Genomic DNA, 23,876 nt, shown 5'->3' with positions numbered 1-23,876 from the left:
GTAGCCACCCTACTGCCTTAAGCTGGCAGTGGAGTAATTAGGAATTTGGGAAGGGCTCCTTGTGCTGGCCTTGGAGGCCTTCTTCAGCTGCCTGCTGTCCCAGCCTCTTTGTGGGGATTTTCTGCCGCTGGGGAGTCCTTTTCGGGATTTCTCTCAGCAGTTTGAGCACTTTCGCTATTTCCTTCCTACCCAATTCATGTCACCGCCAGTGGAGATACGCGTCTTCCTTCTCTCTGGCGCTATTGCCACATGCAGCCCCCAGATCTCCACGCCCCTGTTCCCCCAAGTCTGAGGCGGATTTGGGGGTATGTAATAGCAGACGGGAGGAGTTAGCTCCGGCGGAGGCATTGTGGTGGGCTGGGTGGTGGGAGGCGCCGTGGGGCCAAGGCCCGAGTTGCCGCTTGCGTCTTTTGAGAAAACCGCCCCCCTCCGAGCCTCCAGACTGGAGCAGAGAGCACAGCGCGGCCGGCTTGGGGAGCCGGGGAACGAGCGCGCGAGGTGGGGGGCGCCGGGGCCGTTCCGGGCGCCAGGGTGGGGCCGAGGGCGCCAGGCCCGGGGCCGTCAGCGCGGTAAGCGCCCCGCGGCCCGGCCCAGGACCGCCGCCAGGGAGCGCTGCGGGCTCCCGCTCGCCCGCCCCCCGGTAGGCGGGGCCGCGCTCTCCCCGCAGCCGCCGCCGCAGCCGCCGCCTGGGCCGCCCCGTGTCCCCGGTGGAGCCGCCGCCGCCGCCGCCGGGAGCTCGATGCGGACGGAGCCCGGGCCGGGCCATGGGGATCCTCAGCATCACGGACCAGGTCAGCCCTCCTGTCCTTGCCCGCTTCCTCCTTCCAGGGTCCGGCGCCGCCGCCACGCGAGCCCGGGGATGTGAGGCCTAGGCTGGGCCCGAGCCCGGGGCTCCCGCGGCTCCCGCCCCGCCCCACGCCGTGCTCCCCTCAACCGAGCCGGTGTCCTTGGGGGCCTGGCGACCGGCCAAAATGCCGCGGGAGTCCCCTGCAGCCAGGACCCCAGAGCGGAGCCCCTCCAGCGACGCCCCTCATCAAACCAGGTGTCCCCCCCGCCTCGCCCCCCTCCCCTGGTTCCGCTCCGGCCCGCTCTCTGAACGCCGGTTCTTCCTGCAGCCGCCCCTGGTCCAGGCCATCTTTAGCCGAGATGTGGAGGAAGTGCGTTCCCTCCTCTCACAGAAGGAGAACATCAATGTACTGGTAAGTTGGGATCAGGGAGGATGGGGAGCCAGTAATCTGGGCCCTGGTGTTCTGGACCCCTCCCAACCAGTGGGGCGGCTCCGTGGCTCCTTGGCTCGGATGAGGCCGCAGCTCCTTCTGCCCAGGGATGGGCGCCTGCTCTACATTTGGAGATGCAGAGCAGGTCAGGCTTGAAGCATAGACCAGTGGAGCTGAGGATGCCCAGAAACGGTGTTCTCTTCTGAACCATCAGTGTCTGCAGCGCCCCCGCCCCTCCTGGAAGAAGGAGACTGCCTCACAGCCCCTTGGCCCTGACCCCGACTCCCTGACTCCCTGACTCCACGACTCCACCCTCCCTCGGTGCTTGTTTTGACCTAGGATAGGGATTTAGGAGGCTGCAGAACCTATCGGAAGAGGTGGGGAAAGGCCTGGAGCTCTAAGACTTGGGCTGGGGTCCTTGATAGTTCACCCTCCACCACAACTGCTGCTCTTTTCTGCCTTCCCCAGGACCAAGAGAGGCGGACCCCATTGCATGCTGCTGCCTACGTAGGTGATGTCCCCATCCTCCAGTTGCTACTGATGTCAGGTGAAAGTGGGGAGCTGGAAGGTGTGGCACCTAGGGAGGGGACCTGAGGGAAGAGCCTTTTTTCTTTTTTTTTTCATATCCAAGAATTGTTCTCTGGTACTTGGTCTGGGAGAGCCTTCATCTCTATCTGTATTCCTTGGCCTGATTACTGGCTTCCTTCCCCACTTGCTGTCCACCTCCCACCAAAAAGAGGAAATTATATCCCCACAGGTGCTAATGTCAATGCTAAGGACACACTGTGGCTGACCCCTCTTCATCGCGCTGCTGCTTCCCGAAATGAGGTACCGGCCTCCTCTGTCCTTTCACCCTTTCAAAGAGGATGAGTTGGATAAAGGTGGAAGTTAAGGATGGGAGAGCCTCAGCTGTCTGCTTACAAGCTGGTCTACCCCTAGGTCAGGAGACTAGACCTTGGCCCCTCCCTCCTACCCCTAGAACTGGCTGGTAAGGGGGGCTGAGTGTTGCCAGCTGATGTGACGTCAGGGGAGAGCTTAACACTGGGCTGGCAGACTGCAGGGGGCCCTGCTGCCAGGCCTGAGTGACTCATCCGTCCCTGGGGGGCCACCTTGGAGTCTGATCCCCCTCTGGGCACTGAGATTTCTTACCTTGTGATGGAGGGATTGAGGGTAGTGATCTGTTGCGTCCCTGCCCCTCAAGCAGCATGAAAGTTGACACACAGAGGTCAAACATGCCTCATCAGTTGGGTTCATCAACCCTGGGGGGGGTGGGGGAAGGCGGGGAAGGAGACGTCTCTCTAGGTTCCATGGTCAGTTCCCTGGCTCCAACCACCAGGGGGAGGGACTAAGGCCAATGGGAATGGGGTGGGTTGTGATTAGGATGGACCTTTTAGCCTGAGTTTTAGAGAGGAACCAGCATCTGTTTGCTTACTGAGGTAATGGAAGTGATTTTGCTGCCTATGGAAGGACTGTAGGAGAGTATTAAGGGTAGCAGGAGTCTGTATTTTTCCTAGTGAAAAGTAGTGAGGGATTGGGATCCTCTATATATGTGGATTTGCTTGGTCAGAGCTGTATATGTGGGTGAAGATTTTCAGGGTCGAGGTTGGGGAGTGATACCAAGTGGCTTGAGGAGAAGAGGAAGGGACCATGCTTTCCTCAGCAACGTAGGCAAGATTTTAAACTCTCAGAAGATCCAGAAGATGGGAAGTAGGCATTGAGAGGCTACGTATGTTGGAAAAATGAGAAGAGACTCTGTGCTGGGGGCTTGGGGGGATGGGGCTACATGTGCCATGCTGACCGGTTCTTCCCTCCACTATTTGTTTTACCTCCTACTTCCCCTCTGTCTTCTCTCCTGTCCCCTGCTCCATAACAGAAGGTGCTGGGACTGCTGCTGGCACATTCAGCAGATGTGAATGCCCGGGACAAGCTGTGGCAGACCCCACTGCACGTGGCTGCCGCCAACCGGGCCACCAAGTGTGCTGAGGCTCTGGCACCCCTGTTGAGTAGCCTCAACGTGGCTGACAGGAGTGGGCGCAGTGCCCTGCACCACGCAGTGCATAGTGGGCATCTAGAGGTGAGGACTGCTCTAGTCCATACCCAGCCCAGTCCTGTGCCTTCCTTCCCTTCCCACTCCACCCCACCCCACCCCACCCACCTTCCTCTGCTTCTGGGCCCTCAGGTCTGGGGAGCAGCGGTCTGGATGACTATATAGACACTTGGGCTCAAGCACCAAGGGAATGGTTGGGTTAGATTGAAATTCTTGACTTGGACTTTAAGTCCAAGGTAAACTGTCTGAAGTTGCCTGGAAAATGTTTGTGTGCCTGCCTTTTTCTGAAGCGAGTGTCCATGTTTTTCAAACGTGTTAGAAGATTTTTCAAAAGAATTTAAGAACCACCAGATCATATGAAGAGACTCCCTTGAGTTTCCCTCAAACTTACAAATCTATATGGGATCTGCTTCTTACTCTCTGCTTCCTCTGTTCCCTCTAGTTCTCCAGATTGTTCTGTTCAAGAACAAAGACATGTGGCTGCCTCAGCCTTTTCAGGAACTGAGGCTTCTGCCCTTAGGTACATTGAAAGCATGAACCTGGCTCTGAACAGGTGTCTTTCATCTCCTGATACAGACGGTGAACCTGCTCCTGAACAAGGGAGCCAGCCTGAATGTCTGTGACAAAAAGGAGCGGCAGCCTCTGCACTGGGCAGCTTTTCTAGGTGAGGAAGGGTTCGTGGAAAGAGGAAGAATTTGACAGGATTTCTAAGGCAGGGATGGGGGTTGCAGCCTTTGGAGAGAGGCGCTTGGGGTCTTAGTTCACCCTCCACCCCCTTGAGAGCCTTCTCGCTCTTCCTAGGGCATTTGGAGGTCCTAAAACTGCTGGTGGCACGGGGCGCGGACCTCGGCTGCAAGGACCGCAAAGGCTACGGGCTACTCCATACAGCGGCTGCCAGTGGTCAGATTGAAGTGGTGAAGTACCTGCTCCGGATGGGGGCTGAGGTCAGGGGGCCGGGCACTACGGGCAGGGAGGTGGAGGTCAGAGTCTGTGGGTGGAGACAGAAGCGTGCTGGAATGGTTGGAGTGGTTTGGGGAGGTCGGCAGGATACGGTGAGACGTGGTGAATAACACTGGCTATAGGGAATAGGCTCAGTCTGTTGAGTCAGGAACCTGAGGTGTCTCGGGTGGTTGTTGGAATTCTGGGAATCTGTGCTGGCTTCCATTTTATTTAAACCGATACCTCCCTATGCCTGCACCCTCCCTGCACCCCTGGAAATCCAGATCGACGAGCCCAACGCTTTTGGAAACACAGCTTTGCACATCGCCTGCTACCTGGGCCAGGATGCTGTGGCTATTGAGCTGGTGAATGCAGGAGCCAATGTCAACCAGCCGAATGACAAGGGCTTCACGCCACTGCATGTGGCTGCAGTCTCCACCAACGGCGCTCTCTGCTTGGAGCTGTTGGTCAATAATGGGGCCGATGTCAACTACCAGGTGCCTAAAGGGATGAGGCTGCAGCCTGGCCCTGGGGGTCCTGGGAGAGAAACCCGGCCCTGGGGGTCCTGACCATATCTTCTCCTCTGGATAACTCTGGGGAATTGTCCATTTGCTTTCTGGGTTGATCAGACCTTGCCAGGGACCCAGGAGAGTGTGGGCTGAGCAGATGTCCCCAAGACCAGTCCATCCTCAGAGATGTGTCCTTTCGAAGGGGGAACAGGGCCTTCTCAGTGCCTTGCACTGAAAAAAAAAAATTTGCCATATTTTAACAGAGCAAGGAAGGGAAAAGTCCTCTGCACATGGCTGCCATCCATGGTCGTTTCACCCGCTCCCAGATCCTCATCCAGAATGGTATGGACTCTGGAGACTTTGTGCTCTCTTCTCCCCCAGAGAACTCATCCCTAGAAGCCCCTTTGTGCCCTGATTCCACTTCCCACACGACCTTCCAGTGAGGATGGGCACCTAGAGCTCTGAGCAAGGCACCTGTGGAAATGGCCCTGGTCTGCCTGGCCCATCCCCTAAGACTTACAAACAAGATAACACACGTGGAAAGCTTAGCCTGGGGCATGACACATAACAAGCACTCCCATGGTAGCTAGTGTGAGTGGTCTGGAGCCTAAGGTTGGCCTGAGTTCGTGTGCCTCCCCTCTCAGGCAGCGAGATCGATTGTGCTGACAAATTTGGGAACACGCCACTGCACGTGGCTGCTCGCTACGGACACGAGCTGCTCATCAGCACCCTCATGACCAATGGCGCGGATACCGCCCGGTGAGTCGGGACCCCTCGGGTCTGTACAGGCTGCTCATGTCAAACGTGGAGGCACGAAGAAGCTTGCAGAAAGGAAGCTTGCAAAACCTCGCTGTCTCCTGGGCTGGGGGTGGGGGGCACAGAAAAGAGGTCTATAACTGGTCTCTCCTGGACCTAAGGACTGAGTGCCTCAACTTCTCCCCAGGCGCGGCATTCACGACATGTTCCCTCTGCACTTAGCTGTTCTCTTTGGATTCTCTGACTGTTGTCGTAAGCTTCTTTCCTCAGGTATGTGCTGACTGGTTGGGGGTTGGGCAGGTGTGCAGGCGGGTTGGGGCCTCTCCCCACTCTGCTCAGGGCCCTCAGACGGGATCTGTGGCTATTCTGGCCCTGCAGGTCAGCTGTACAGCATTGTGTCCTCACTCAGCAATGAGCACGTGCTTTCCGCTGGGTTTGACATCAACACGCCTGACAACCTTGGCCGCACCTGTCTTCATGCTGCTGCTTCTGGAGGGTAAGTTCTCCCTCTCCCAGGTGCTGAGAAGAGATCTGGCCAAGGGTCTGGGCCCTCCTCTGCTGCCCAGGTGTGTCCCCCTGTCACAGTGAGAACAGTCACAGCAGAAAGGGCTGTCCGGCGCCATCCTTCCTCTGCCCCTCCCTGTGCCTGTGGCTTCTCCTTGAGGCTCTCGCTTTATCAACCCTCATCCTCTTTCCTTATAGGAACGTTGAATGTCTTAATTTGCTGTTGAGCAGTGGAGCTGACTTGAGGAGGAGAGACAAGTTTGGAAGGTGGGTCAGTACGCAGGAGTAGACGTGGGGAAGGTCGGATAAGAGAGACGGACGATGGCGGGGACTAAGCGGGGAGAGGATTACAGAGCAGCTTCGGGGCGCCCCGGCTCTTCCACCCACGCTCCTCGCCTTCACCGCAGGACTGCGCTGCACTATGCAGCCGCCAACGGCAGCTACCAGTGTGCGGTCACGCTGGTGACGGCGGGCGCGGGCGTCAACGAGGCCGACTGCAAAGGCTGCTCTCCCCTGCACTACGCCGCTGCCTCTGACACCTACAGGAGGTGAGAGCCCCCCCCCCAACTCTGCCTTCTCCGCCCCACTCACTCCCCTGGGCCTCCCCCGACCTCACTGTCTGTGCTCCAGAGCGGAACCCCACTCACCTTCCAGCCACGACGCTGAAGAGGACGAGCCACTGAAGGAGTCCCGCAGGAAGGAGGCCTTCTTGTGAGTAGCCTGGCCCCGGGCTGCGCTTTCCCAGCAGTGTGCGCTCCGGGCCTGGCCCTCGCTGCCGAGGCTCCGCAGCTGGCCCGCCGGCAGGGCGATTGGAGCCCTCGGGGCCTAGTCCTAGACCGAGTACTGTGGGTCAAAACAGAAGTATGAGACCTAGTTCCTTCCTCAGGGAACGGATGGTCTTCCTGAGGGAATCAGAAGAGCTAAATGCTCCAAATCATTTATCTATTCCGTAAGGATTAAGTGAGGATTTACTTACTAGGTACTAAGTACTGTGCTAGGTACCGAAGATAAAAGATGAATTAACCCTTGGGGTGCCTGGGTGACTCAGTCAGTTAAGCATCTGACTTGTGAATTCGGGGCTCAGGTCAGAATCTCAGGGTCACGAGAGCGAGCCCCACATCGGGCTCCGTGCTGGGCTTGGAGCCTACTTGAGAATCTCTCTCTTCCTTTCCCACTGCTCCTCCCCCTTTCCTCTCTAAAAAAAAAAAAAAAGATGAATTACCCCAAATTTCTGCCCTATGAAATTCATAATCTGTTGGGAAATGTAAATGAAAGGGCACTTATGCGTTCTAACATAAGATGTTAACAACACGGAGAATGGTGCAGAGTACATGGGAACTCTAGACTATTTTCAGTCTTTCTGTAAATCTACAGGTGTTCTGAAATGAAAGGATTATTTTTTTTTTAAAGAAGGATAATTACAGGGCGCCTGGGTGGCTCTGTCGTTAAACGGCTGCCTTCGGCTCGGGTCATGATCGGGTCCCACATCCGGCTCCCTGCTCGGCGGGAAGCCTGCTTCTCCCTCTCCCACTGCCCTTGCTCGTGTCCCTGCTCTTGCTGTGTCTCTCTCTGTCAAATAAATAAACAGAATCTTAAAAAAAAAAAAAGTATAACTACAATCAAAGAAACTCAACTGTGTGACCTTTGATAACAACCTCTCTGTGCCTCAATTTCCTTAACCATGGTAGGAATAAGATGAAACCATTTAGTTCATGGTTTCATACACATGAAGTGCTTAGAACAATGCTTGACAAGTAGTAAGTGCTAAGTATTACTATTACTGCTAGTACTTCTGGGCTGACCCTACTAAGAAGGGTGCCAAGGGAGTACAGAGGAAGAGGCACCTCAGGGAAGGTTGGGGAAGGCCCCATAGAGGGGAGGAGGCTGGGAGCGAGTTTGAGATGAGTAGGACTTCTTCAAATGGGTTGGAAGGAGAAGGTAGGAGGGGTCAGCATGTCTGGAGGTGGGTGGAAAATGTTGATCAGCAGATTGATAACTGGTAATTGTGCTCTAGGTTCTCTAGGAGAGTGTTCCAAAGATAAAGGAAGGCATTGAAGCCAGAGCAGTTCAGGGGTGATGTGAAGGAGGTGGTGGGTCTGGAGCCGGGGTCGAATGGGCAGGAGTTAGCCTCCATAGAGCAGAGGATGGGTGTTGGCCAGTGAGGCCTGGAGGGGCTCCCTTGCCCCTGTCCTCTGATCTTCCCACAACCGGGTCCTCCCCAGCTGGGCCTGTCCCTGCCTCACAGTCTGCCCCTGTCCCCCAGCTGTCTGGAGTTCTTACTGGATAACGGTGCAGACCCCTCCCTGCGGGACAGGCAGGGCTACACAGCTGTGCACTATGCAGCCGCCTACGGCAACAGACAGAACCTCGAACTGGTATGTGTGGGATCTGGCCTGGAGTAGAGGAAGCAGGGGCAGGGCATGCAGTCACCTTTGTGTTTGTGGATTCTGAAACCAAGGGGTGGTTGACTCAGATGTCTCTAGCTCCAGGAGCTTAGGGGATTACTGTGGGGAAGGATGGGGGATAACATCTTAGGAGTTTGAGAACCCTCAGCCCCTACTTTCCTGTCCATTGCAGCTCTTAGAAATGTCCTTTAACTGCCTGGAGGATGTGGAGAGCACCATTCCAGTCAGCCCTTTGCACTTAGCTGTGAGTCCTCAGTCCTTTCCCCCTGCCTTCCTTGTCCCTACCTGCCCCAGGCCCACACGCAGGCATGAGCACTGTGACTCTGTCCTGGCTTCTGCCTTCTTGTGGGGATGTGGCAAGCAAGCAGTGGTGTAGGGAGGGGTGGGCATGGTGCAGGTTGAGAGCCCGAGGGGCCCAAGAACTCCTGGGGAGGACTGCCGCTGGCGTTTCCCCATTGGGCCCAAGAGCAGAGTGGGGGCGGTGTCCCGAGCTGTACCCATTGGTTTTCTGCCCCCCCACCCCGCCTCCAGGCCTACAACGGTCACTGTGAAGCCCTGAAGACACTGGCCGAGACGCTGGTGAATCTGGATGTAAGGGACCACAAGGGCCGGACCGCGCTCTTCCTGGCCACTGAGCGAGGCTCTACTGAGTGTGTGGAGGTACTTACGGCCCATGGCGCCTCTGCACTCATCAAGGAGCGCAAACGCAAGTGGACCCCCCTGCACGCTGCTGGTTAGTACGCCCATCACGCTCTTCCCTCCCCTTGCCATACCAAGCCTTGGAGACTGGTCCCAGATCCCTCCTGAATGGGGTTAGGGTTGGGAGTGGAGCAGGGCGAGGAGAATGGAAACTTCACGTCCTGATTCATGCCTTCCTATCGCCCAAGACTTTGGCCTGCCCCCCCAGGTCTTCCCGTCATCACCCTTGAGTCCTTTATGCTTGACCTGGCTGCCTCCTTCCCCTTGACAGTACCCTGACACAGACCCTTTTCTCCTAGCTGCCTCTGGCCACACTGATTCCCTGCACTTGCTGATCGACAGTGGGGAACGAGCTGACATCACAGATGTCATGGATGCCTATGGACAGTGAGTGTGGGCCAGGGGCAGGATGCAGCTTTTACTGTCCCTGCGGGCCCTCACCTTTCTCCTGCCCCCTCTGTAGAACCCCACTGATGCTGGCCATCATGAATGGCCACGTGGATTGTGTCCATCTGCTGCTAGAGAAAGGATCCACAGCTGATGCTGCTGACCTCCGGGGCCGCACTGCCCTCCACCGTGGGGTGAGTGACTTCCTGGGTGGGGCTGCTCACAGACAGGCCTGGACATGGGAGCACAGGACCCATCAGCAGTAGGACAGCAGATTGTCTAGCAGGTGGGCCAGTATTTTGTGCCCAGGGTCTTATTGGGCCTTACTGTGTTTGCTCCAGGATGAGTACCTGACATCTGTAGCAGATCTCCCTGATTCCCTTGCTTTGTAATCTCATACAGCCACATGCTCACTACCCAGACCCTGCTCCAGGATACCCAGACCCTTATCCTGGCCCACTGGCTAATGATGCCACTGTCTCAGGCCTTCTCCACCATCACCTGGCCTCAAGCTGTCTCCTCATCCCCAGGGGATGCTTTGATCCCTTAGTCCTTTGACATTGCCATTTGTCCCCTACTCCATAGAATCAACTTTTGCCATTCTGGTTGTCTGTTGGCATAGAGAGGATGGAGGCAGGAGACGTTGATTCCTAAACACTTAGAGTTGTTGTAAAGACGAGGATGGGCACCCTGGAAATGGTTCTCATTCCGGGGGGAGCTCCAGCGACTGGCCATTGGGCAGGGAGTGGCCCTGCACCCTCCCTCACGCCATCGCGTCACCCACAGGCAGTGACTGGCTGCGAGGACTGCCTGGCCGCCCTGCTGGACCACGACGCATTTGTGCTGTGCCGAGACTTCAAGGGCCGCACCCCCATTCACCTGGCCTCCGCCTGCGGCCACACTGCTGTGCTGCGGACACTGCTGCAGGCTGCCCTCTCCACAGACCCCCTGGATGCTGGCGTGGATTACAGTGGATACTCGCCCATGCACTGGGCCTCCTACACTGGTGCGGGCCTGGGGCCTTGGCGGGCACGGGAGTGGGGGGTGCAGCGTGGGGGAGGGCAGAGCAGAACAGAGACTGAGGCCCCGTGGGTTTGAGGAAGGGACCCGGGTTAAGCCGGATCTGGAAGTGGAGTGTCCGGAGATGGCACCGGACAGAGGTGGTCATTGTCCCTCTCCACCCCCGCTGCTCTTGCTTTCTCCTGCTCAGGACATGAAGATTGTCTGGAGTTGTTACTTGAACACAGCCCGTTTTCATACCTGGAGGGAAACCCCTTCACTCCTTTGCACTGTGCAGTGTAAGTCCCTTCCTCCGCCTCAGCCCCGCCCGAGGGTCTATCTGTGACCGGGGCTTGGGACAGGCATTCCATTTCCCTCGTCCTTCCTGCTGACCCTTCCTCTTCCCCCAGAATTAATAACCAGGACAGCACCACAGAGATGCTGCTGGGAGCTCTGGGTGCCAAGATTGTGAACAGCCGAGATGCCAAAGGACGGTGAGTGGCGGAAGGCTTAGGGAGAGGCCTCGATTGTCTCCGGCCTCTTTCTGCTCAGGCGAACGAGCCTTCCCTTTTCACTCTGCCCTGACACCCCGCTCCCCCTCCCCAGGACCCCTCTTCACGCCGCTGCCTTCGCGGACAACATATCTGGGCTCCGGATGCTGCTGCAGCATCAAGCCGAGGTGAACGCCACGGACCACACTGGCCGCACCGCGCTCATGACGGCGGCTGAGAACGGCCAGACCGCTGCTGTGGGTGTGTAGGGGCCGTGCGTGGGAGGGAGGACTGCCCTCTCCCCTTGGGTTTCTGCAGGATGGGGCAGCCCTGCCTGTGGCGGGGCTCAGGAAGCAGGAGGCATGTCTTTGGACAGCTCATCCTCTGCAGATGGCCTGCAAAGTGTACGCAGGCGGGAGGGCCAGCAGCCATGAGGATTGCTGCCCTGGAGGGCAGGCATTAGTCCTCTACCCCCTCTCTCTCGCAGAATTTCTGCTGTATCGAGGGAAGGCAGACCTTACTGTGCTGGATGAGAACAAGAACACTGCCCTCCACTTGGCTTGTAGCAAGGTATGATCTGGATCGGTGGTGGCGAGGACCGCGCAAGGAGCAGGGCTTGACGGGGGCGGTGGGTGGGGTGGCTGCCCAGCTGGAGGGCGGACTGGCGTGGCCATCAGCATTGTCCAGCCTGTACAGCTCTTTGACCTCCCTACCCTCTTCCCCAACTCCCGCTCTGCAGCCTGTCTGCTTCCACTCCATCTCTGTTCCTCTCCCTCAGGGCCATGAGAAATGTGCCCTCATGATCCTGGCAGAAACCCAAGACCTTGGCCTTATCAATGCTACCAACAGTGCGCTGCAGATGTGAGTGCCTGGGGAAGGGGGCTCCTGGCTGGGGGAGGCAGGTGGGTGAGGAAAGAGCCACCTGCCTTCCAGGGGTTCTCTGGAACTCAGAGTATTTGTTCAGCACTCGTGCTACTCCGGCTGGGTGTGGAAGGGCAGCGTACCCCGCTGACTTCTCGCTCCTTTTTCCTTTCTTCCAAGGCCACTCCACATTGCTGCCCGGAACGGTCTAGCTTCTGTGGTGCAGGCCCTGCTGAGTCGTGGGGCCACAGTGCTGGCTGTGGATGAAGAAGGTGGGTGGGGTCCAGAGCCCCCCGCCTCTCCCGGGTTTGGGGTCAGGGACATTCTTCAGGAGGTGACTTCTTAACCTTGCTATAAACTGGGGTTTTTTTTTTTCCCCAGGGGAACTCTTCAGAGCAGGGACCCAATACCAATACGCTAGAGTCTCTGAGGGCAGTCTGACAGAACTAGCCGGAGCCAGCAGGCTCCTCAGGAAGACCTCCCACACACCTCAGCCTCCCATCCTGTGTCCCCTGTGCTCCGCCCTTTACCCCACACTCTGACAGTCTGCCTGTCACACACACACACCCACCCCACCCCCCGCCGCCCGCCCCGCTGGGCCCTCATCATCCTTGAATTCTGACGGTGCTGGGTGCTTGCCTGCCTCGGCTCCCCTCCTCAGATGAGAGCTCAGGGCCTGGGGGAAGGTGGGTAGGGACCTGGGGATGCAGGACCCCGTGCCTCAGTTCTCCCCCTCTGCCCTGCAGGTCACACCCCAGCGCTGGCCTGCGCCCCCAACAAAGATGTGGCAGACTGCCTGGCCTTGATCCTCTCCACCATGAAGCCTTTCCCACCCAAGGACGCCGTCAGTCCTTTCAGCTTCAGCCTGCTCAAGAACTGCGGCATTGCAGCAGCCAAGACGGTGGGTGGCTGTGGCGCCCTGCCCCACGGGGCCTCCTGCCCCTACAGCCAGGAGCGGCACGGCGCCATTGGGTTAGACGGCTGCTACTCGGAGTAGCCCCTCTTCAGTGTCCCTTCCCCTGCCGGTGGCTTGATACCTTATTCTATTTATTTAGAAAAAGTCTATACATTTAGGGCACTTTAAAGGAGAACACGACTGGGTGGGGGGGATGGAGGGGGGGAAGCACTGGGGAGCAGCTGCTCACCCCTTTGCCACACCATCCTGGCCTGGCAGGGGTCTGGGACCGACAGGGAGCACCCCAGGCCCTTGGCACCCCCAGGGCAACCCCTTCTGCCAAGTGTCCCCAAATGATTGCTAAATGCCTGGCTACCCTCTCTTTTACCCCATCTCTCAGTTCCCCCTTTCTGCTGCCAACTCTCCCCACCCCTCCCTTTGCCTCTCCTCTCTGTGTCCCCCTCCCCCTGCCCCTATTGCCAGGCAGATCCCTCCTCTTCTTCCATACCCATCACTGCCTCCCTGCTCGGCTGGCCCCTCCATCCCCGCAGCAGTGAGAAGCCTTAATTTCTGGTACTGTGTGAGCACTCTGGGGGTGTCCCCCTCCCCCTTCAGGGGCAGCTAGTGGATGAGGGGGGAGGGTATTTAGCACTGGGGCCTGGAGCTTTTCCCCCACTTCTGTACCCCGTCACCCCTAAAGTTCAAATGCAGAACACTTGAAGCAGCAACTACTGTACCTGGGCCCCAATCCTGCACTCTCCCCTGGCTCCTCATATGCAAATCAAGGGCTGGTTCTGCCCCCACAGCCTGCTCTCCTCCCTGACTCCCTTCCACTGCTGGCCTGGCCCCCTAACCACGCACTTTAACCTTGCTTCTTTCTTTTAACTTCTTTTGGGAGGGCAGAGCCTGTGGCCTTTCCCTCCCTGGCTCCCCTCTCCCTTAACTTTGAGGCTTGTCATGAATTTTTAAGTAAGCATTTTATCCTTTAGGGGAAGAAACAAATTAATTTCCTGCCCATTTCAAAACCACAGCCCTAGTATGTCCTGTGTGTTTCAGGCATGTGTTTGCATGTGTGGGGAGGGAAGGACCATGTTCTTCCTCCTGTGCCCCCCCAAACCCATAGTTCCTCTGTGCCCCCACTGTCCGTTATGTCCAAGAGTACCCACTGCCCCCAGTCACTCCTGATCTGAAGCCAAAGATGGTGGGAGGGGCAGGGCAGACTAGGGACCGTGGCTACTCGGGACCCCAGCTTCCCCTCCAGTGTGAGGATGAAGCTCTGACCTAGGGAGTGATGAATACACACGCTGAGGCTTGGTCCCTGCCCTCCCGGTCGCGGGGAGAGATGGGATTGAGCTAGGGGCTGCACTGAGAAGATCCCCCAAAGCCAAACTGGGCCAGAGTGAGGAGGGGGCAGTTTTCTCTCTAAATGTAGCATTGAATTTGGCCCTGGTCCCTTCCGATGCCCTGTCCATCCATCTCCCAGCTAAGCCTCCTGGACAGTTGGACCCACTCCCATAGCCCAGTGTTCCTTTCCTCACACTCAATACCTCAGCCAGGGGCCAAGACACAGAACTTGAATAGAGGTCATGCCCCCTCCACCCCCACAGTGCATCCTTGCCCAGTTTGGCTGCCATCAGTATTGTCCCCTGAGAACTGGACAGGCTTCGTTTACACAGTACAGGGTTCCCCCCCGCCCCGGGAGCCCTCAGTCTCCTTCCCCCACCCACGCTTGCTTTGTTCACGACCTCACCCACTTTTCAGTTGTGTCCCCTGCAAGTCTTGCCGCCTTCGCCAAGGAGGGGCTGAGGGGAGGGGGGGCATCCCAGGGACCCCTCCCTCCCTGCCAGATACCCTTAACCATACCTCATGCTGGTTCCCTGAAGCCTGCGGTGTTTGCCCAAGTCCTTATTTTTTTTGTCGTGGTCTCTCTTTATCCCCTCTCTCTGTGTCTTGCTTCCCCCGACCCTCAGTTCCTAAACCATTTCAAAGCTTCCAAATGACCATTATTGGTGAGAAGGATTGTGCAGCTTTTAGTTTTTAGGTTTGTTTTCAAAGCCAAAGGGCCTTGTGACACCCCTCTTGCCCACCTCCCTTCACGCCCTGTCCTCCCCTATACGACAATCAATGTGACCTCTCTTAAGGGCTGCAGCCCCCCGCCCCCACCCCTGCTGGTTCTGCAAAGCTTGCCCCTGACTTCAGCTCTCCTGAAATCTTCCCATTCCACCCCCTCCCTCTCATTTTGGTGCTGGGAATTAGGTGACGGGGGGCAGGGGGAGCAGAGCGATGGGTCCTCCAGAGAAGACTCGGGGTATCAGTCGTGTTCTCCTTTATCAATGTTTGGCGATGACAGGAAGAACCTGAGTATTTGTCAGGAGCCCCATTGTTTTGCTAGATGAGATTTCTGGTGGCTGCCTCTTCCCCCACTGCCCCTTCAGCACCCCGTCAGCAGTGCTGGGGCAGGTCGGGGGGTCCTCTGCCCCTCCTCGTGTGGCTGTGAGGGGGCGTGGAGGACGAGCAGCCTCCTCTCCTTATGCCAAAGGAAATCCCACACCCCACCCCGGGCTCCCCAGCCCCTAGTGTTTTTTGAAGTGTTTTGACCATTCTCATGGCCACTGCATATTTATTTTAATGTTAAGATTTTTTTTTTTTTTAAACCTCTTTGACTTAAACGGGTGTGGAGAAGTAAAACAGGCAGAATGCCCCCCAAACTTCAGGGGGTAGGGTGGGGAGGAAACACCTTCCCTTCACCCTCCCTCTTCCCTCCCCCTCTCCCCACCGCAGCTCTAAAGCACTTGCTTCAAGTAATAAGCACTTTTGAGAAAAGGCCTATTTTACGTGAGGACCCTGGGAGCAGCCCCAGGTCCCAGCAAAGGAGACAGAGCGAGGGCTACATAGGAGACAGGGAAACAGGCTTGTGAATCAGAGGGCGAGTTGAAAAGAGCCAGTTTTTAGTTTCTGATTTTTGGGGAGACGTTTCTGATTGGGCGGTGGCTTTGGTAGGGTTGTGTACTATCCTTCAGAAAAACAAATGGCACAAACTGTGGGTCCCAGGATGGGCCAACAGACCCGGGTCACTGCCACTGTCCAACTGAGACTGATGGGCCACCTCCCCCGCTGTGGCCCCCTGAGCCATAGGACTGCTGAAAACCACTGAATGTACAGCCCAGGTTGGGGTGGGGAGCAGCCCCTGGGGGAGGGGGCTTCTCCTTCTGTTTGGTGCTGTGGGGGGTGGGAGAGATGAGACTGAGGGACTGCCACCCCACTTAGACATGTGTTCCTTGGGGTGGAGGGGCTGAGGAGGGCCTGCCTCCCTCTCCAACCCCAGCATGGCCCCTCTTCCTTCCTCATCCCTATCCGTTTTGACTGTAAGTCCAGCTCACCTTTGCCTTCAATATGTAACCAAAGGAAAACTCAATACTGTTTCCACCGCTGTCTGCCCACCCGAGCACCTTCTTACTCCCCGGACCTAGAAGGGGAGGAGAGGCTGGGGGTGGGGTGGGGGGCGTGGGGCCAGAGTGAACGGTTCTGCAGCTGTACTCCCGAAACCTCCTCTGGGGTCTTTGAAGGGACCCCAAGAGGTGAGGGTGGGGCCTGGCTGGAGGGGCTGGGAGCAGGCCCGCTCTGTATCTTATGCACAGGAGTGTTTCTTCGTCCGAATGACTCCAGCGACTGCGCTCCAGCAGGGAGGCCCCTTCCTCCATCCCTCTCCGCCATTTCTCCCCCTCTCCCCACACCCCGTGTTCATCCCCACCTCCCCTTCCCACCGCAAAGGAAAATAGCCTTACAGACCCTAGCCCAGAAGCCCTCCTCCTGGGGCAAACCAGTATGGGGCCCCATCCTGCCTAGTTTGAACCCTACCTTTTAAGAAGGAGGGATAAGGAGCAAAGCAGCCCCTTCCCTTCGAATTGTGGTGGCTCCAGCCCTCCGTGGCCTTGACCCAAGGTGGGCAAGGGGCGGAGGCAAGGAATCTTTGAGGACCAAGCCCAGTGGTCTGGGAAGAGGGAGGTGGAGAGGGAAGGGCCTGACTTGGGAACTCCCTCCTCCCCCGACCCAACCCTAGAGAAGCGACCAAATCCCAGAGATGGGAGGAAGCTGGGGTGGGGAGGGTCTGTTCTATGAATTACTTGAAGGTACTGACTCCGAGGCTGCTGTTGCCCATGTAGGTGTGAGGGGGACACTGTCACTGCATTTGGGAGGGCAGGGGGTGGCGGGTGACGAGAGCATCTGCCCTTGGCCCTCGCTCGCTCCTGCTAGGCCCTTTCCCTGGGGAGCCTGGCTTTGCCCCCCGCCCAGGGAAGTCGGGGCGAGCCTTCCCCTCCCATCCCCACCCCTCACTCTGGGCACCCTCTCCAATTGCACTAAAGTAGCTGTCGTGCCAGTCTTACCCCCACACCAGGGTGGGGTCTCTGCTTCCAGTCCTTTCTCCCGACTGCTCCGCTCCTGTCCTGGACAATCTCCTTGTTCCCCTGTATTCCTGGATAGCTCAGCTTTGTATGTGTGTGTTTCAGGGGGTGGGGGTGGGTTCTGGCTGGAGTGGGTTTGGTAGGGGTTTGGGAAGGGCTAGGGGCAGGATGGAGGACAAAGTCTCCTACCCCCTTCCTCAACTCCAAGCCACAGAAGCCTGGGAGGGAGGGTGCCTACTCTCGCTGCCGCGTGTCTTGCAGATGTGCCAAAATGGGGGTGGGGGGAGGGGAGGGGAGGGTGCCTGGCAGAGCGGCCCCCAGGGTGGCTCTCTCAAAGCAATACAGTTCCTCCGGCCTGGGGGACGGCAAGACAGGGGAGAGGGTTGGGTTGGGGACCTGGGGGTTCCCTGTGTACAGCTGTGTATATTCAGGGGTGTTCTCTGGTACCCGCTGTGGGCGTCTCTGTGTGTGTGAACCCCCCCTTCCCCGTGCCCTGCATGACCTGTGATGCTGCAGACACCACCATCCTGTGTGCAGGGGTGTGTTGGGGGCACCGAGGGGCATGTTTCATGTCCTGTCGCACCCTCCACCCCGTGACCCATGTACTCGGTTGTAGGAAGTAAAGAGAACTGAGCACAATTCACTGGATTCTAGTCGAATCTTTCTCTAAGCAATTTTCCCGTTCCCGCCCTTCTCCCTGCCCCGGATCCGCCTGTGGTGCTAGTGTTGGGGTCGGGGGTGTTTAATGCTGGTGGGCAGCAATAAAGGGCAGATCTGCCCAGATGCCTGTATCCCCAGGGTGCTGAGGGCAGCAGGAAAAAGTGGGGACCTTGCAGTGCATTTGCCCCACCCTTCCCCCACCTCCCTGGGCTAAAGCACAATGCTCTCCCTGCAGATGGATGCACCCTGCACCCTCCAGGCCCCTGCTCATGTCCTCTCCCCCCGCCCCCACCTGCTTTGAGCCCTCCTCCCACCACATCCTGGTTTTCTATGCTGTTTTGGTGCAAGTACAACTGTCGTAGTCATGGCTTTGGGATGGGTTCTGTTTATTAAAATCCTATTGCTCCTACTGGCCCTGTGTCCCGCCTCCATTCCTGTGGTTGGGGGGAAGGAAGGGCAACCTGGACGCCTTTCCACCGGCCCCCATCAGCCATCAGAGACTGGGGGCCATAGCTGCTCCTCCAGCAGGGCTATGGTGAGCATGAGGCTGCCCCCCAGCAGCATTCCCAGCCCCTGCAGAAGCACATGGAGCGTAGGGAGAGGCTCGGGAGGACGAAGCAGGGCTGGTAGCTGAAAGAAAGGAAGAACGTCAGGATCCTGGCCTTGTTTCTGCCCCCCCGCCCTGAAGCACAAGAGGGAGGCATCGGAAAGTACCAGTAGCCCCTCCGAACTCCTCCAGGCCCTTGTTTCTCAGACTCCCCCGGGCCTGGGCTCCAGCACCCTTCCAGGTGGCCGGGGGGGTGGAAGTGGAGAGACTGGTACTTCCCTCCCCGCCGAACCCACCTCCCCACTTCCCTTGCTTTTCTCCGCAGCGCCCCACACCTCTCACCATGTCCACAAGGGCCACATAGAGGAAGACCCCAGCAGTGACCCCAAACACCCAGGGAGTGAGGGGGACAGGGCCCAAACTGAGCCCCACCCCCAGGGCTGCACCCCCTAGTCCCAGGGCTCCAGACACCAGGCTCAGCAGCAGCAAGCGCCGGAAGGGCAGCCCTGCCTGGAGCAGCACTGCGAAGTCACCTGTGTGGAAGAGAGGACAGGGTGGGGGGGTATGAGCCAGGGCTGCCCCTCCTGCCCCCCCCCTCCCAGTCCTCTCCTTTCTGGAGTCCACCCCACCCCATTTCTGCCGTTCCTACCCAGTTCGTGGGGTAGCTCGTGGCAGAAGACTGCTAGGGTGGTGCTGAGGCCACTGGAGAAGCCATTGGAGAACGCAGCACCTGGGGTTGGCAGGGTTGGAGGTCGGCAGTCTGGGGGAAACCTCTCCCCAGGGGCACGGCCGCCGCTTCCTCCTCTCCCCCACTTCCTGGGAGCCCTCTCCTGGGCCCTGCCTTCCTCCTTCCGCTCCCCTCGCACCTATGGCCAGCCCATCAGTGAGGTTGTGCAGACCGTCTCCCAGGAGGACCATCCACGTGATGTTGGCGCCACCGCCACCCTGGTGCCCGTGACTGTGGCCTTGGTGCCCAGTGGGGGCTGGGGCTGGTGGGGGCTGGCTGGCCTGCTCCCTGCGGCCCTGAGCTTCTGGGTCTGCAGGAAGGACAAGGACAGTGCTGGTGGCTGCCGTGGCTGCAGGGGAGAGCTGGGAGCAGGGAGCCTACTCTTCATTTTCTCTGCTTACCTGGAGCTGCTTGTAGGGGCTGAAGGGCCGTCCCACTGCCATCCTCCAGGTCCAGGGCCGGTACTCTGAGATCCTTTCTTTTTCGCCCGCAGCATCTCTGAAATGGGAGGGTATCCCTCCTGGTGGAGGAGGCAGCAGAGCCGGGGGCTAAGGAGAGGCCAGGCTCCCAGCTGGGGAAATGAACACCTGGGCTCACCTCTAGCACTTGGGGGTGTTTTGGGGCCTCTCCACTCCCTTCCCGGGTTGGCACCTCCCTGTTTCTTGTTGACTTGGACTTGGGAGAGGAGGCCCTTCAGCCAGAAATCCTGGGTCTATGCTGAGGAGCCCCCTACCCACTCCCTGTTAGTTGTCGGGTCCTGCCCCCTCAGGCAAACGGCAGAGCCCCCCGAGCCAGGAGCAGACTGTGGGCGCCTCACGTCCTGGCTTGTGTGGCCCTGCTCTTGGCCAGAATTCTGGTTTGGGCAGAAGGAGGAGAAAAGGGTATCACTCACTGGCCTGGGCCCTCGGCGCCGCCGCAAAAGCCCTAGCACGTTCTCCAGCACAAAGAGCAGGAAGAGACCTCCGAGTACCGACAGTCCCGGTCCCAGGTCCTCCTCTGGTGGTCCGCTAGGTCCAGCGTGCTGCCCTCCTTGTGCCTGCCAGAGAGGGGGTCAGGGCAGACCCCAGAAGCCCGTGCGCAGACCCCAGAAGCCCGCGCGCAGACCACAGCCCCCTCCTGTGGGGGAGGCGGCAAGCCTTCCTTCGCTCTCGACTAGAAGGCAGCTGTGGGCTGCAGCCAGGGCTGGGGAGTGCAGCGTGGGGGCTGACAGGAAGGGGGAGGGAATCCCTTGGGGACACGGAGGCTGTCCACCTCCGCGGGGCGGGCGGAGCGAGGAAGGGGCTTCACGTACATGTGGCAGCAGGTGGAGCAGCGCGTCCCCACAAAGCGTGCCCACGGCCAGGGCCCCCAGGAAGCCCAACAGGGGCCGCAACAGACGTGGTCCCAGGAGCCGCAGCAGTAGCAGGGAGAGGGGAGAAGGGAGGCTGAGCAGCAGGACTGCCAGGGCACTATGAACCAGGGCTGGGGAGAACCAGGGACTGAAGTTAGGCTAGGGATGGCCGGAGGGCCTCGGAAGCAAGGTGGGGCAGAGATACACTGCAAGGGGAGGCCCCAGTGAACCCCCTTGTTTGGCTAAGGGCCCACTCCCTACCAGGACTCAAGGCACCCTGCCACCCACTCTCACCCACTGACCAGACAGAAGATCCCCTGGGGGAGCTGGGGTTGCGGCCTGGATGCAGACACGGCTGTCGATCTGATAAAGCAGGGCTGGACACAGCAGAGCAAACTGATGAGGGGTCAGAGGAGCAGCGGGGCTCAGGCCGAAATTGACCAGCAGCTGGGAGCCATTCAGACACTAGGGGAGTTGAGTTGGAGGTCATACATTGGGGCATCGCTGAGAACTGTGACTCAGATCTTTAATGTCTGTCCTTCCATTGCATGGACTCCTGGGTCTCTCTCCTGGGTCCCCTTTGCTCGCCCCAGCAGGTGCATCAGGGATTAGGGATAGTTCTGTATGATCAGTGTGTGTTAATTATTAGTGAATATTCAATCCAGTGCAGATATTCAATTCAATACAGATTGGGGGCCAGTAAACAATGCCACCATCTCCCTCCCTCTCAAGCCCCTGATGATTTCATCGATTTGGTGAGGGAGTTGGTTGGACTAGAGCCCTCCATTGCAGAATCTTAGAAGGGAAAGAACTCGAAATGCCATCCAACCTTCCTTGCAACAGCCCTGTCACATGTTCATCCAGCCTTGGCTTGAATGCCCCCTGTGAAGGGGTGCTCACCCGCTCCAGGCCCGCTTCAGAGTTAGCTTTTGCTGCCCTCTGGTGTACATGGAACAAGCCCAGTTCCTGGCTGAAGACAGCCTTCCTTTCCCTGCAGGTTTCCTCTCCAGACAGCCAGCCCTAAATCCTACCGTGGGCTGTTTCTCTGGATTCTCTGCTTTGCCAAGTGTGGTCCCTAAACCAGGTCTTGGAGATTTAGGGGTGGGCTCATGTGCGCTGAGCCCAGAGGAACCGTATTCCACTACTGGAATAACATGCCCTAAGATCACACCTGGACTGGGTTTTTTAAATTAACTGTATTAAATTACTCTTTAGGGGCGCCTGGGTGGCTCAGTCGGTTAAGTGTCTGCCTTCAGCTCGGGGCATGATCCCAGGGTCCTGGGATCGAGCCTGTGTCGGGCTCCCTGCTCAGCGGGAAGCCTGCTTCTCCCTCTCCTCCTGCTCCTGCTCTCTCTCTAATAAATCAATAAAATCTTTTAAAAAAATAAATTACTCTTTAAACATTTCAGGCCATCCAAATCCCATGGTCCTTCCCCCGCACCTAGAGATCATCAGACTCACATCCTCATTCAGATGGTCAGCCAATGAATGGTCCAGCAGCAGGAGCCTGTGAAACAGGTCCAGGCCCGAGGGCGCTGGCCCATGGGGTGATGCTGGGGCCTTTGGCTCCTCTGGGTCACCCCACCCCGAGGGACCCAAAGGCAGTCCCGCCCAGACATCCACACTCAGCTCGGGGTCCTGTGATCTGGAATGGATAGGATAGCAAGTCAGCTGGCTCATGTTCTTTAAGAAACTCCCCTTGAGGGGCGCCTGGGTGGTGCAGTCTGTTAAGCAATGGACTCTTGGTTTCAGCACAGGTCATGATCTCAGGATCATGAGATCCAGTCCTGAGTCGGGCTCTGAGCTCAGCGTGGAGTCCGCTTAAGACTCCCTCTGCCCCTCCCCCCCTGCTGGCTCACGCACGCTCTCTCTCAAATAAATAAATCTTTAAAAAAGAAGAAAGACACTCCCCTTGAGGCTCCTAGGGCGCTTTGGGGGGAAAGGAAGGAACAGCCACTAGCTGGAGTTCCTGGGACCCAGAAACCGTGGAATGTCAGTTCTAGGAGGATCTGAGAATTGTCGATTTATAGGAGGGTCTAGGAATGGGGGGGTGGTGTGACAGTGAGAGAATTTGGGGGGGCACAGCCAAAAGTGCTACAAATTGGGAGCCAAGTCAGCCTACAGACATTGAGCACTGGGACTAAGAGCAAGGAGTTGAAGGGCCCAGGGATTTGGAAGAGGGGAGAATTAAAAGGCAGAGAGGCAAAGGGGGCCGTGAAGGAATACAGGGAGTCAGATTTTGAAAAATTTGTAATTCCAGGAATCTGATTTTAGGAAGCCAGAGCTAGGCAACTGGAGACTGATGCAAGCCCTGAGAAGAGTGGGGCATGTGGCCTTTCGGGGTGGGGGAAGGGTCAGTACCTGTGCGTGGAATTGTCTCCCGCTGGGGCTGCAGCTCGACCAGCTGGAGGCCCGTGGTGGTGTCCCAGGCGGAGGGCCTGAACTCGGCCTAGCCCCAGGCTGTGGAGAAGCCGCGCTAGGCCCCCTGCAGTCAGTGTCCCGTTCTCCCCATACAGGCCAAACAGCTGGGCCAGGTAATGGTTCTGCTCCTGCTCAGCAGGGCCCAGGTTGGGGGCTGAGCCCCCTACCCAGCCCAAGGTCATCCACACACAAAAGCCAGCCAGCAGATGACTCACTGGGGACCCCATTACTGGGGGGGGGGGGAATGGGATAGAGGCTCTGGTTCTGGCTTCTATTCCCCTTGGAGCATCCTGAGGATGTGCCCTGTAAGAACAAGGAGGAAGGGCCTGGGCTTCTGCTCTGCTGTCCAGCTCGGGCCCGGGGAATTCTCATTCCCTGGACCATCCCACCTTGAACCTAGCAGCAGCCCCTATTCTAGCCTCCTTTCTCCCTCCCCCTCGCCTCCTTCTGGAGCAGCCTCTTATTTGCCAGTTCCTGGACCACCTTCCTTGACCCGGAATGCCTCCCTCACCTGACCCAGAGCTGACTGCCCACCTGTCCCCAAAACCTCACCCCGCAATCCTGCCCCACCTCTCAGTCTCCCTTCAGACCACAGGGCCTCACCCTCACTGGCAGTCTGGGAGCTGTCGCTTCAGGTTCTGGGCAGGTCTTACTGTGGACGCCAAGGCGCTCCTGAGTCAGGAAAGGGGAGCAGGGCTCAGCCTCCAGGCAGTCAGGTGGAATGGAGGCCACGTCAGATAGAAGGCTGGGATGGACACCCCCCAACTCCTAGCCCACCTGCCTTGGGGCGGGGTTAGGGAGGGGAGGGGCCAGTGTGGGAAGGCTCACGTCAGAGAGGAGTTAATGGTTCACTGGTCTCTGGGGTGGGGGTCAAAGGTCAGTCTTGGCTGGGCCCCTGAGTAGGGAGGGGCCACCCTCTGCCCCTGGAAAAGCCACATGGCCAAGGAAAACCTGAGCCTGGTCTTTTCTTCTAAATAATTCACCCCTCTGACCCAGTTGGTACCATTTTAGCCTTTCCCTGCATATCCTCTCACCAACCCCCCCCTCCACCTTACATCTGGTACTGGGCTTCCTTCATT

General features: G+C 58.1%; 2 protein-coding genes across 3 annotated transcripts; one reads left to right on the top strand and one right to left on the bottom strand.

The window, feature by feature from the left end:
- Positions 1 to 684: 684 nt before the first annotated feature.
- On the top strand, positions 685 to 18,181 carry ANKRD52 (ankyrin repeat domain 52). 2 transcript variants are annotated; one of them, XM_088025231.1, is made up of 28 exons: positions 685 to 791; positions 1,116 to 1,199; positions 1,686 to 1,728; positions 1,975 to 2,045; positions 3,091 to 3,291; positions 3,841 to 3,928; positions 4,066 to 4,208; positions 4,488 to 4,700; positions 4,976 to 5,054; positions 5,357 to 5,471; positions 5,656 to 5,738; positions 5,847 to 5,964; positions 6,171 to 6,239; positions 6,380 to 6,520; positions 6,603 to 6,683; positions 8,236 to 8,347; positions 8,550 to 8,621; positions 8,909 to 9,110; positions 9,376 to 9,463; positions 9,540 to 9,657; positions 10,250 to 10,469; positions 10,674 to 10,761; positions 10,873 to 10,956; positions 11,069 to 11,214; positions 11,441 to 11,523; positions 11,732 to 11,814; positions 11,995 to 12,086; positions 12,561 to 18,181. In XM_088025231.1, exons 1-28 carry the CDS (start codon positions 765 to 767, stop codon positions 12,809 to 12,811), a joined length of 3,195 nt encoding a protein of 1,064 aa, XP_087881357.1. In that variant the 5' UTR covers positions 685 to 764; the 3' UTR covers positions 12,812 to 18,181. The 2 variants fall into 2 exon arrangements, with proteins under 2 accessions (XP_087881357.1, XP_027966646.1); XM_028110845.2 differs by having other exon boundaries at positions 1,686 to 1,764.
- On the bottom strand, positions 18,151 to 23,039 carry SLC39A5 (solute carrier family 39 member 5). The gene is made up of 10 exons (XM_028110846.2): positions 22,738 to 23,039; positions 21,838 to 22,021; positions 20,679 to 20,841; positions 20,338 to 20,507; positions 19,939 to 20,082; positions 19,448 to 19,544; positions 19,186 to 19,356; positions 18,969 to 19,049; positions 18,662 to 18,852; positions 18,151 to 18,402 (listed from the first exon to the last, which is right to left on the bottom strand). The coding sequence occupies exons 1-10, from the start codon at positions 23,022 to 23,024 to the stop codon at positions 18,259 to 18,261; spliced, it is 1,632 nt and encodes a 543-aa protein (XP_027966647.1). The 5' UTR covers positions 23,025 to 23,039; the 3' UTR covers positions 18,151 to 18,258.
- Between the last annotated feature and the right edge of the window lie 837 nt (positions 23,040 to 23,876).

Source organism: Eumetopias jubatus, unplaced genomic scaffold (assembly GCF_037043125.1).
Source record: "Eumetopias jubatus isolate StellerSeaLion01/CBP00866 unplaced genomic scaffold, mEumJub1_p1.0 scaffold_8, whole genome shotgun sequence".
Taxonomy (NCBI): Eukaryota; Metazoa; Chordata; class Mammalia; order Carnivora; family Otariidae; genus Eumetopias; species Eumetopias jubatus.
This window is presented reverse-complemented; position numbering and strand designations above follow the sequence as displayed.

Excerpts from the sequence above, each read along its gene's own strand:
- ANKRD52 (XM_028110845.2), top strand. The coding sequence starts at position 765 with ATGGGGATCCTCAGCATCACGGACCAG. Across the intron at positions 792-1,115 it reads TCCTCAGCATCACGGACCAG|CCGCCCCTGGTCCAGGCCAT; the intron begins GTCAGCCCTCCT and ends TTCTTCCTGCAG. Across the intron at positions 9,111-9,375 it reads GACCCCCCTGCACGCTGCTG|CTGCCTCTGGCCACACTGAT; the intron begins GTTAGTACGCCC and ends CTTTTCTCCTAG.
- SLC39A5 (XM_028110846.2), bottom strand. The coding sequence starts at position 23,024 with ATGGGGTCCCCAGTGAGTCATCTGCTGGCTGGCTTTTGTGTGTGGATG. Across the intron at positions 20,842-21,837 it reads CTGACCATCTGAATGAGGAT|TGTCTGAATGGCTCCCAGCT; the intron begins GTGAGTCTGATG and ends CAACTCCCCTAG. Across the intron at positions 18,853-18,968 it reads CGAGCTACCCCACGAACTGG|GTGACTTCGCAGTGCTGCTC; the intron begins GTAGGAACGGCA and ends TCTTCCACACAG.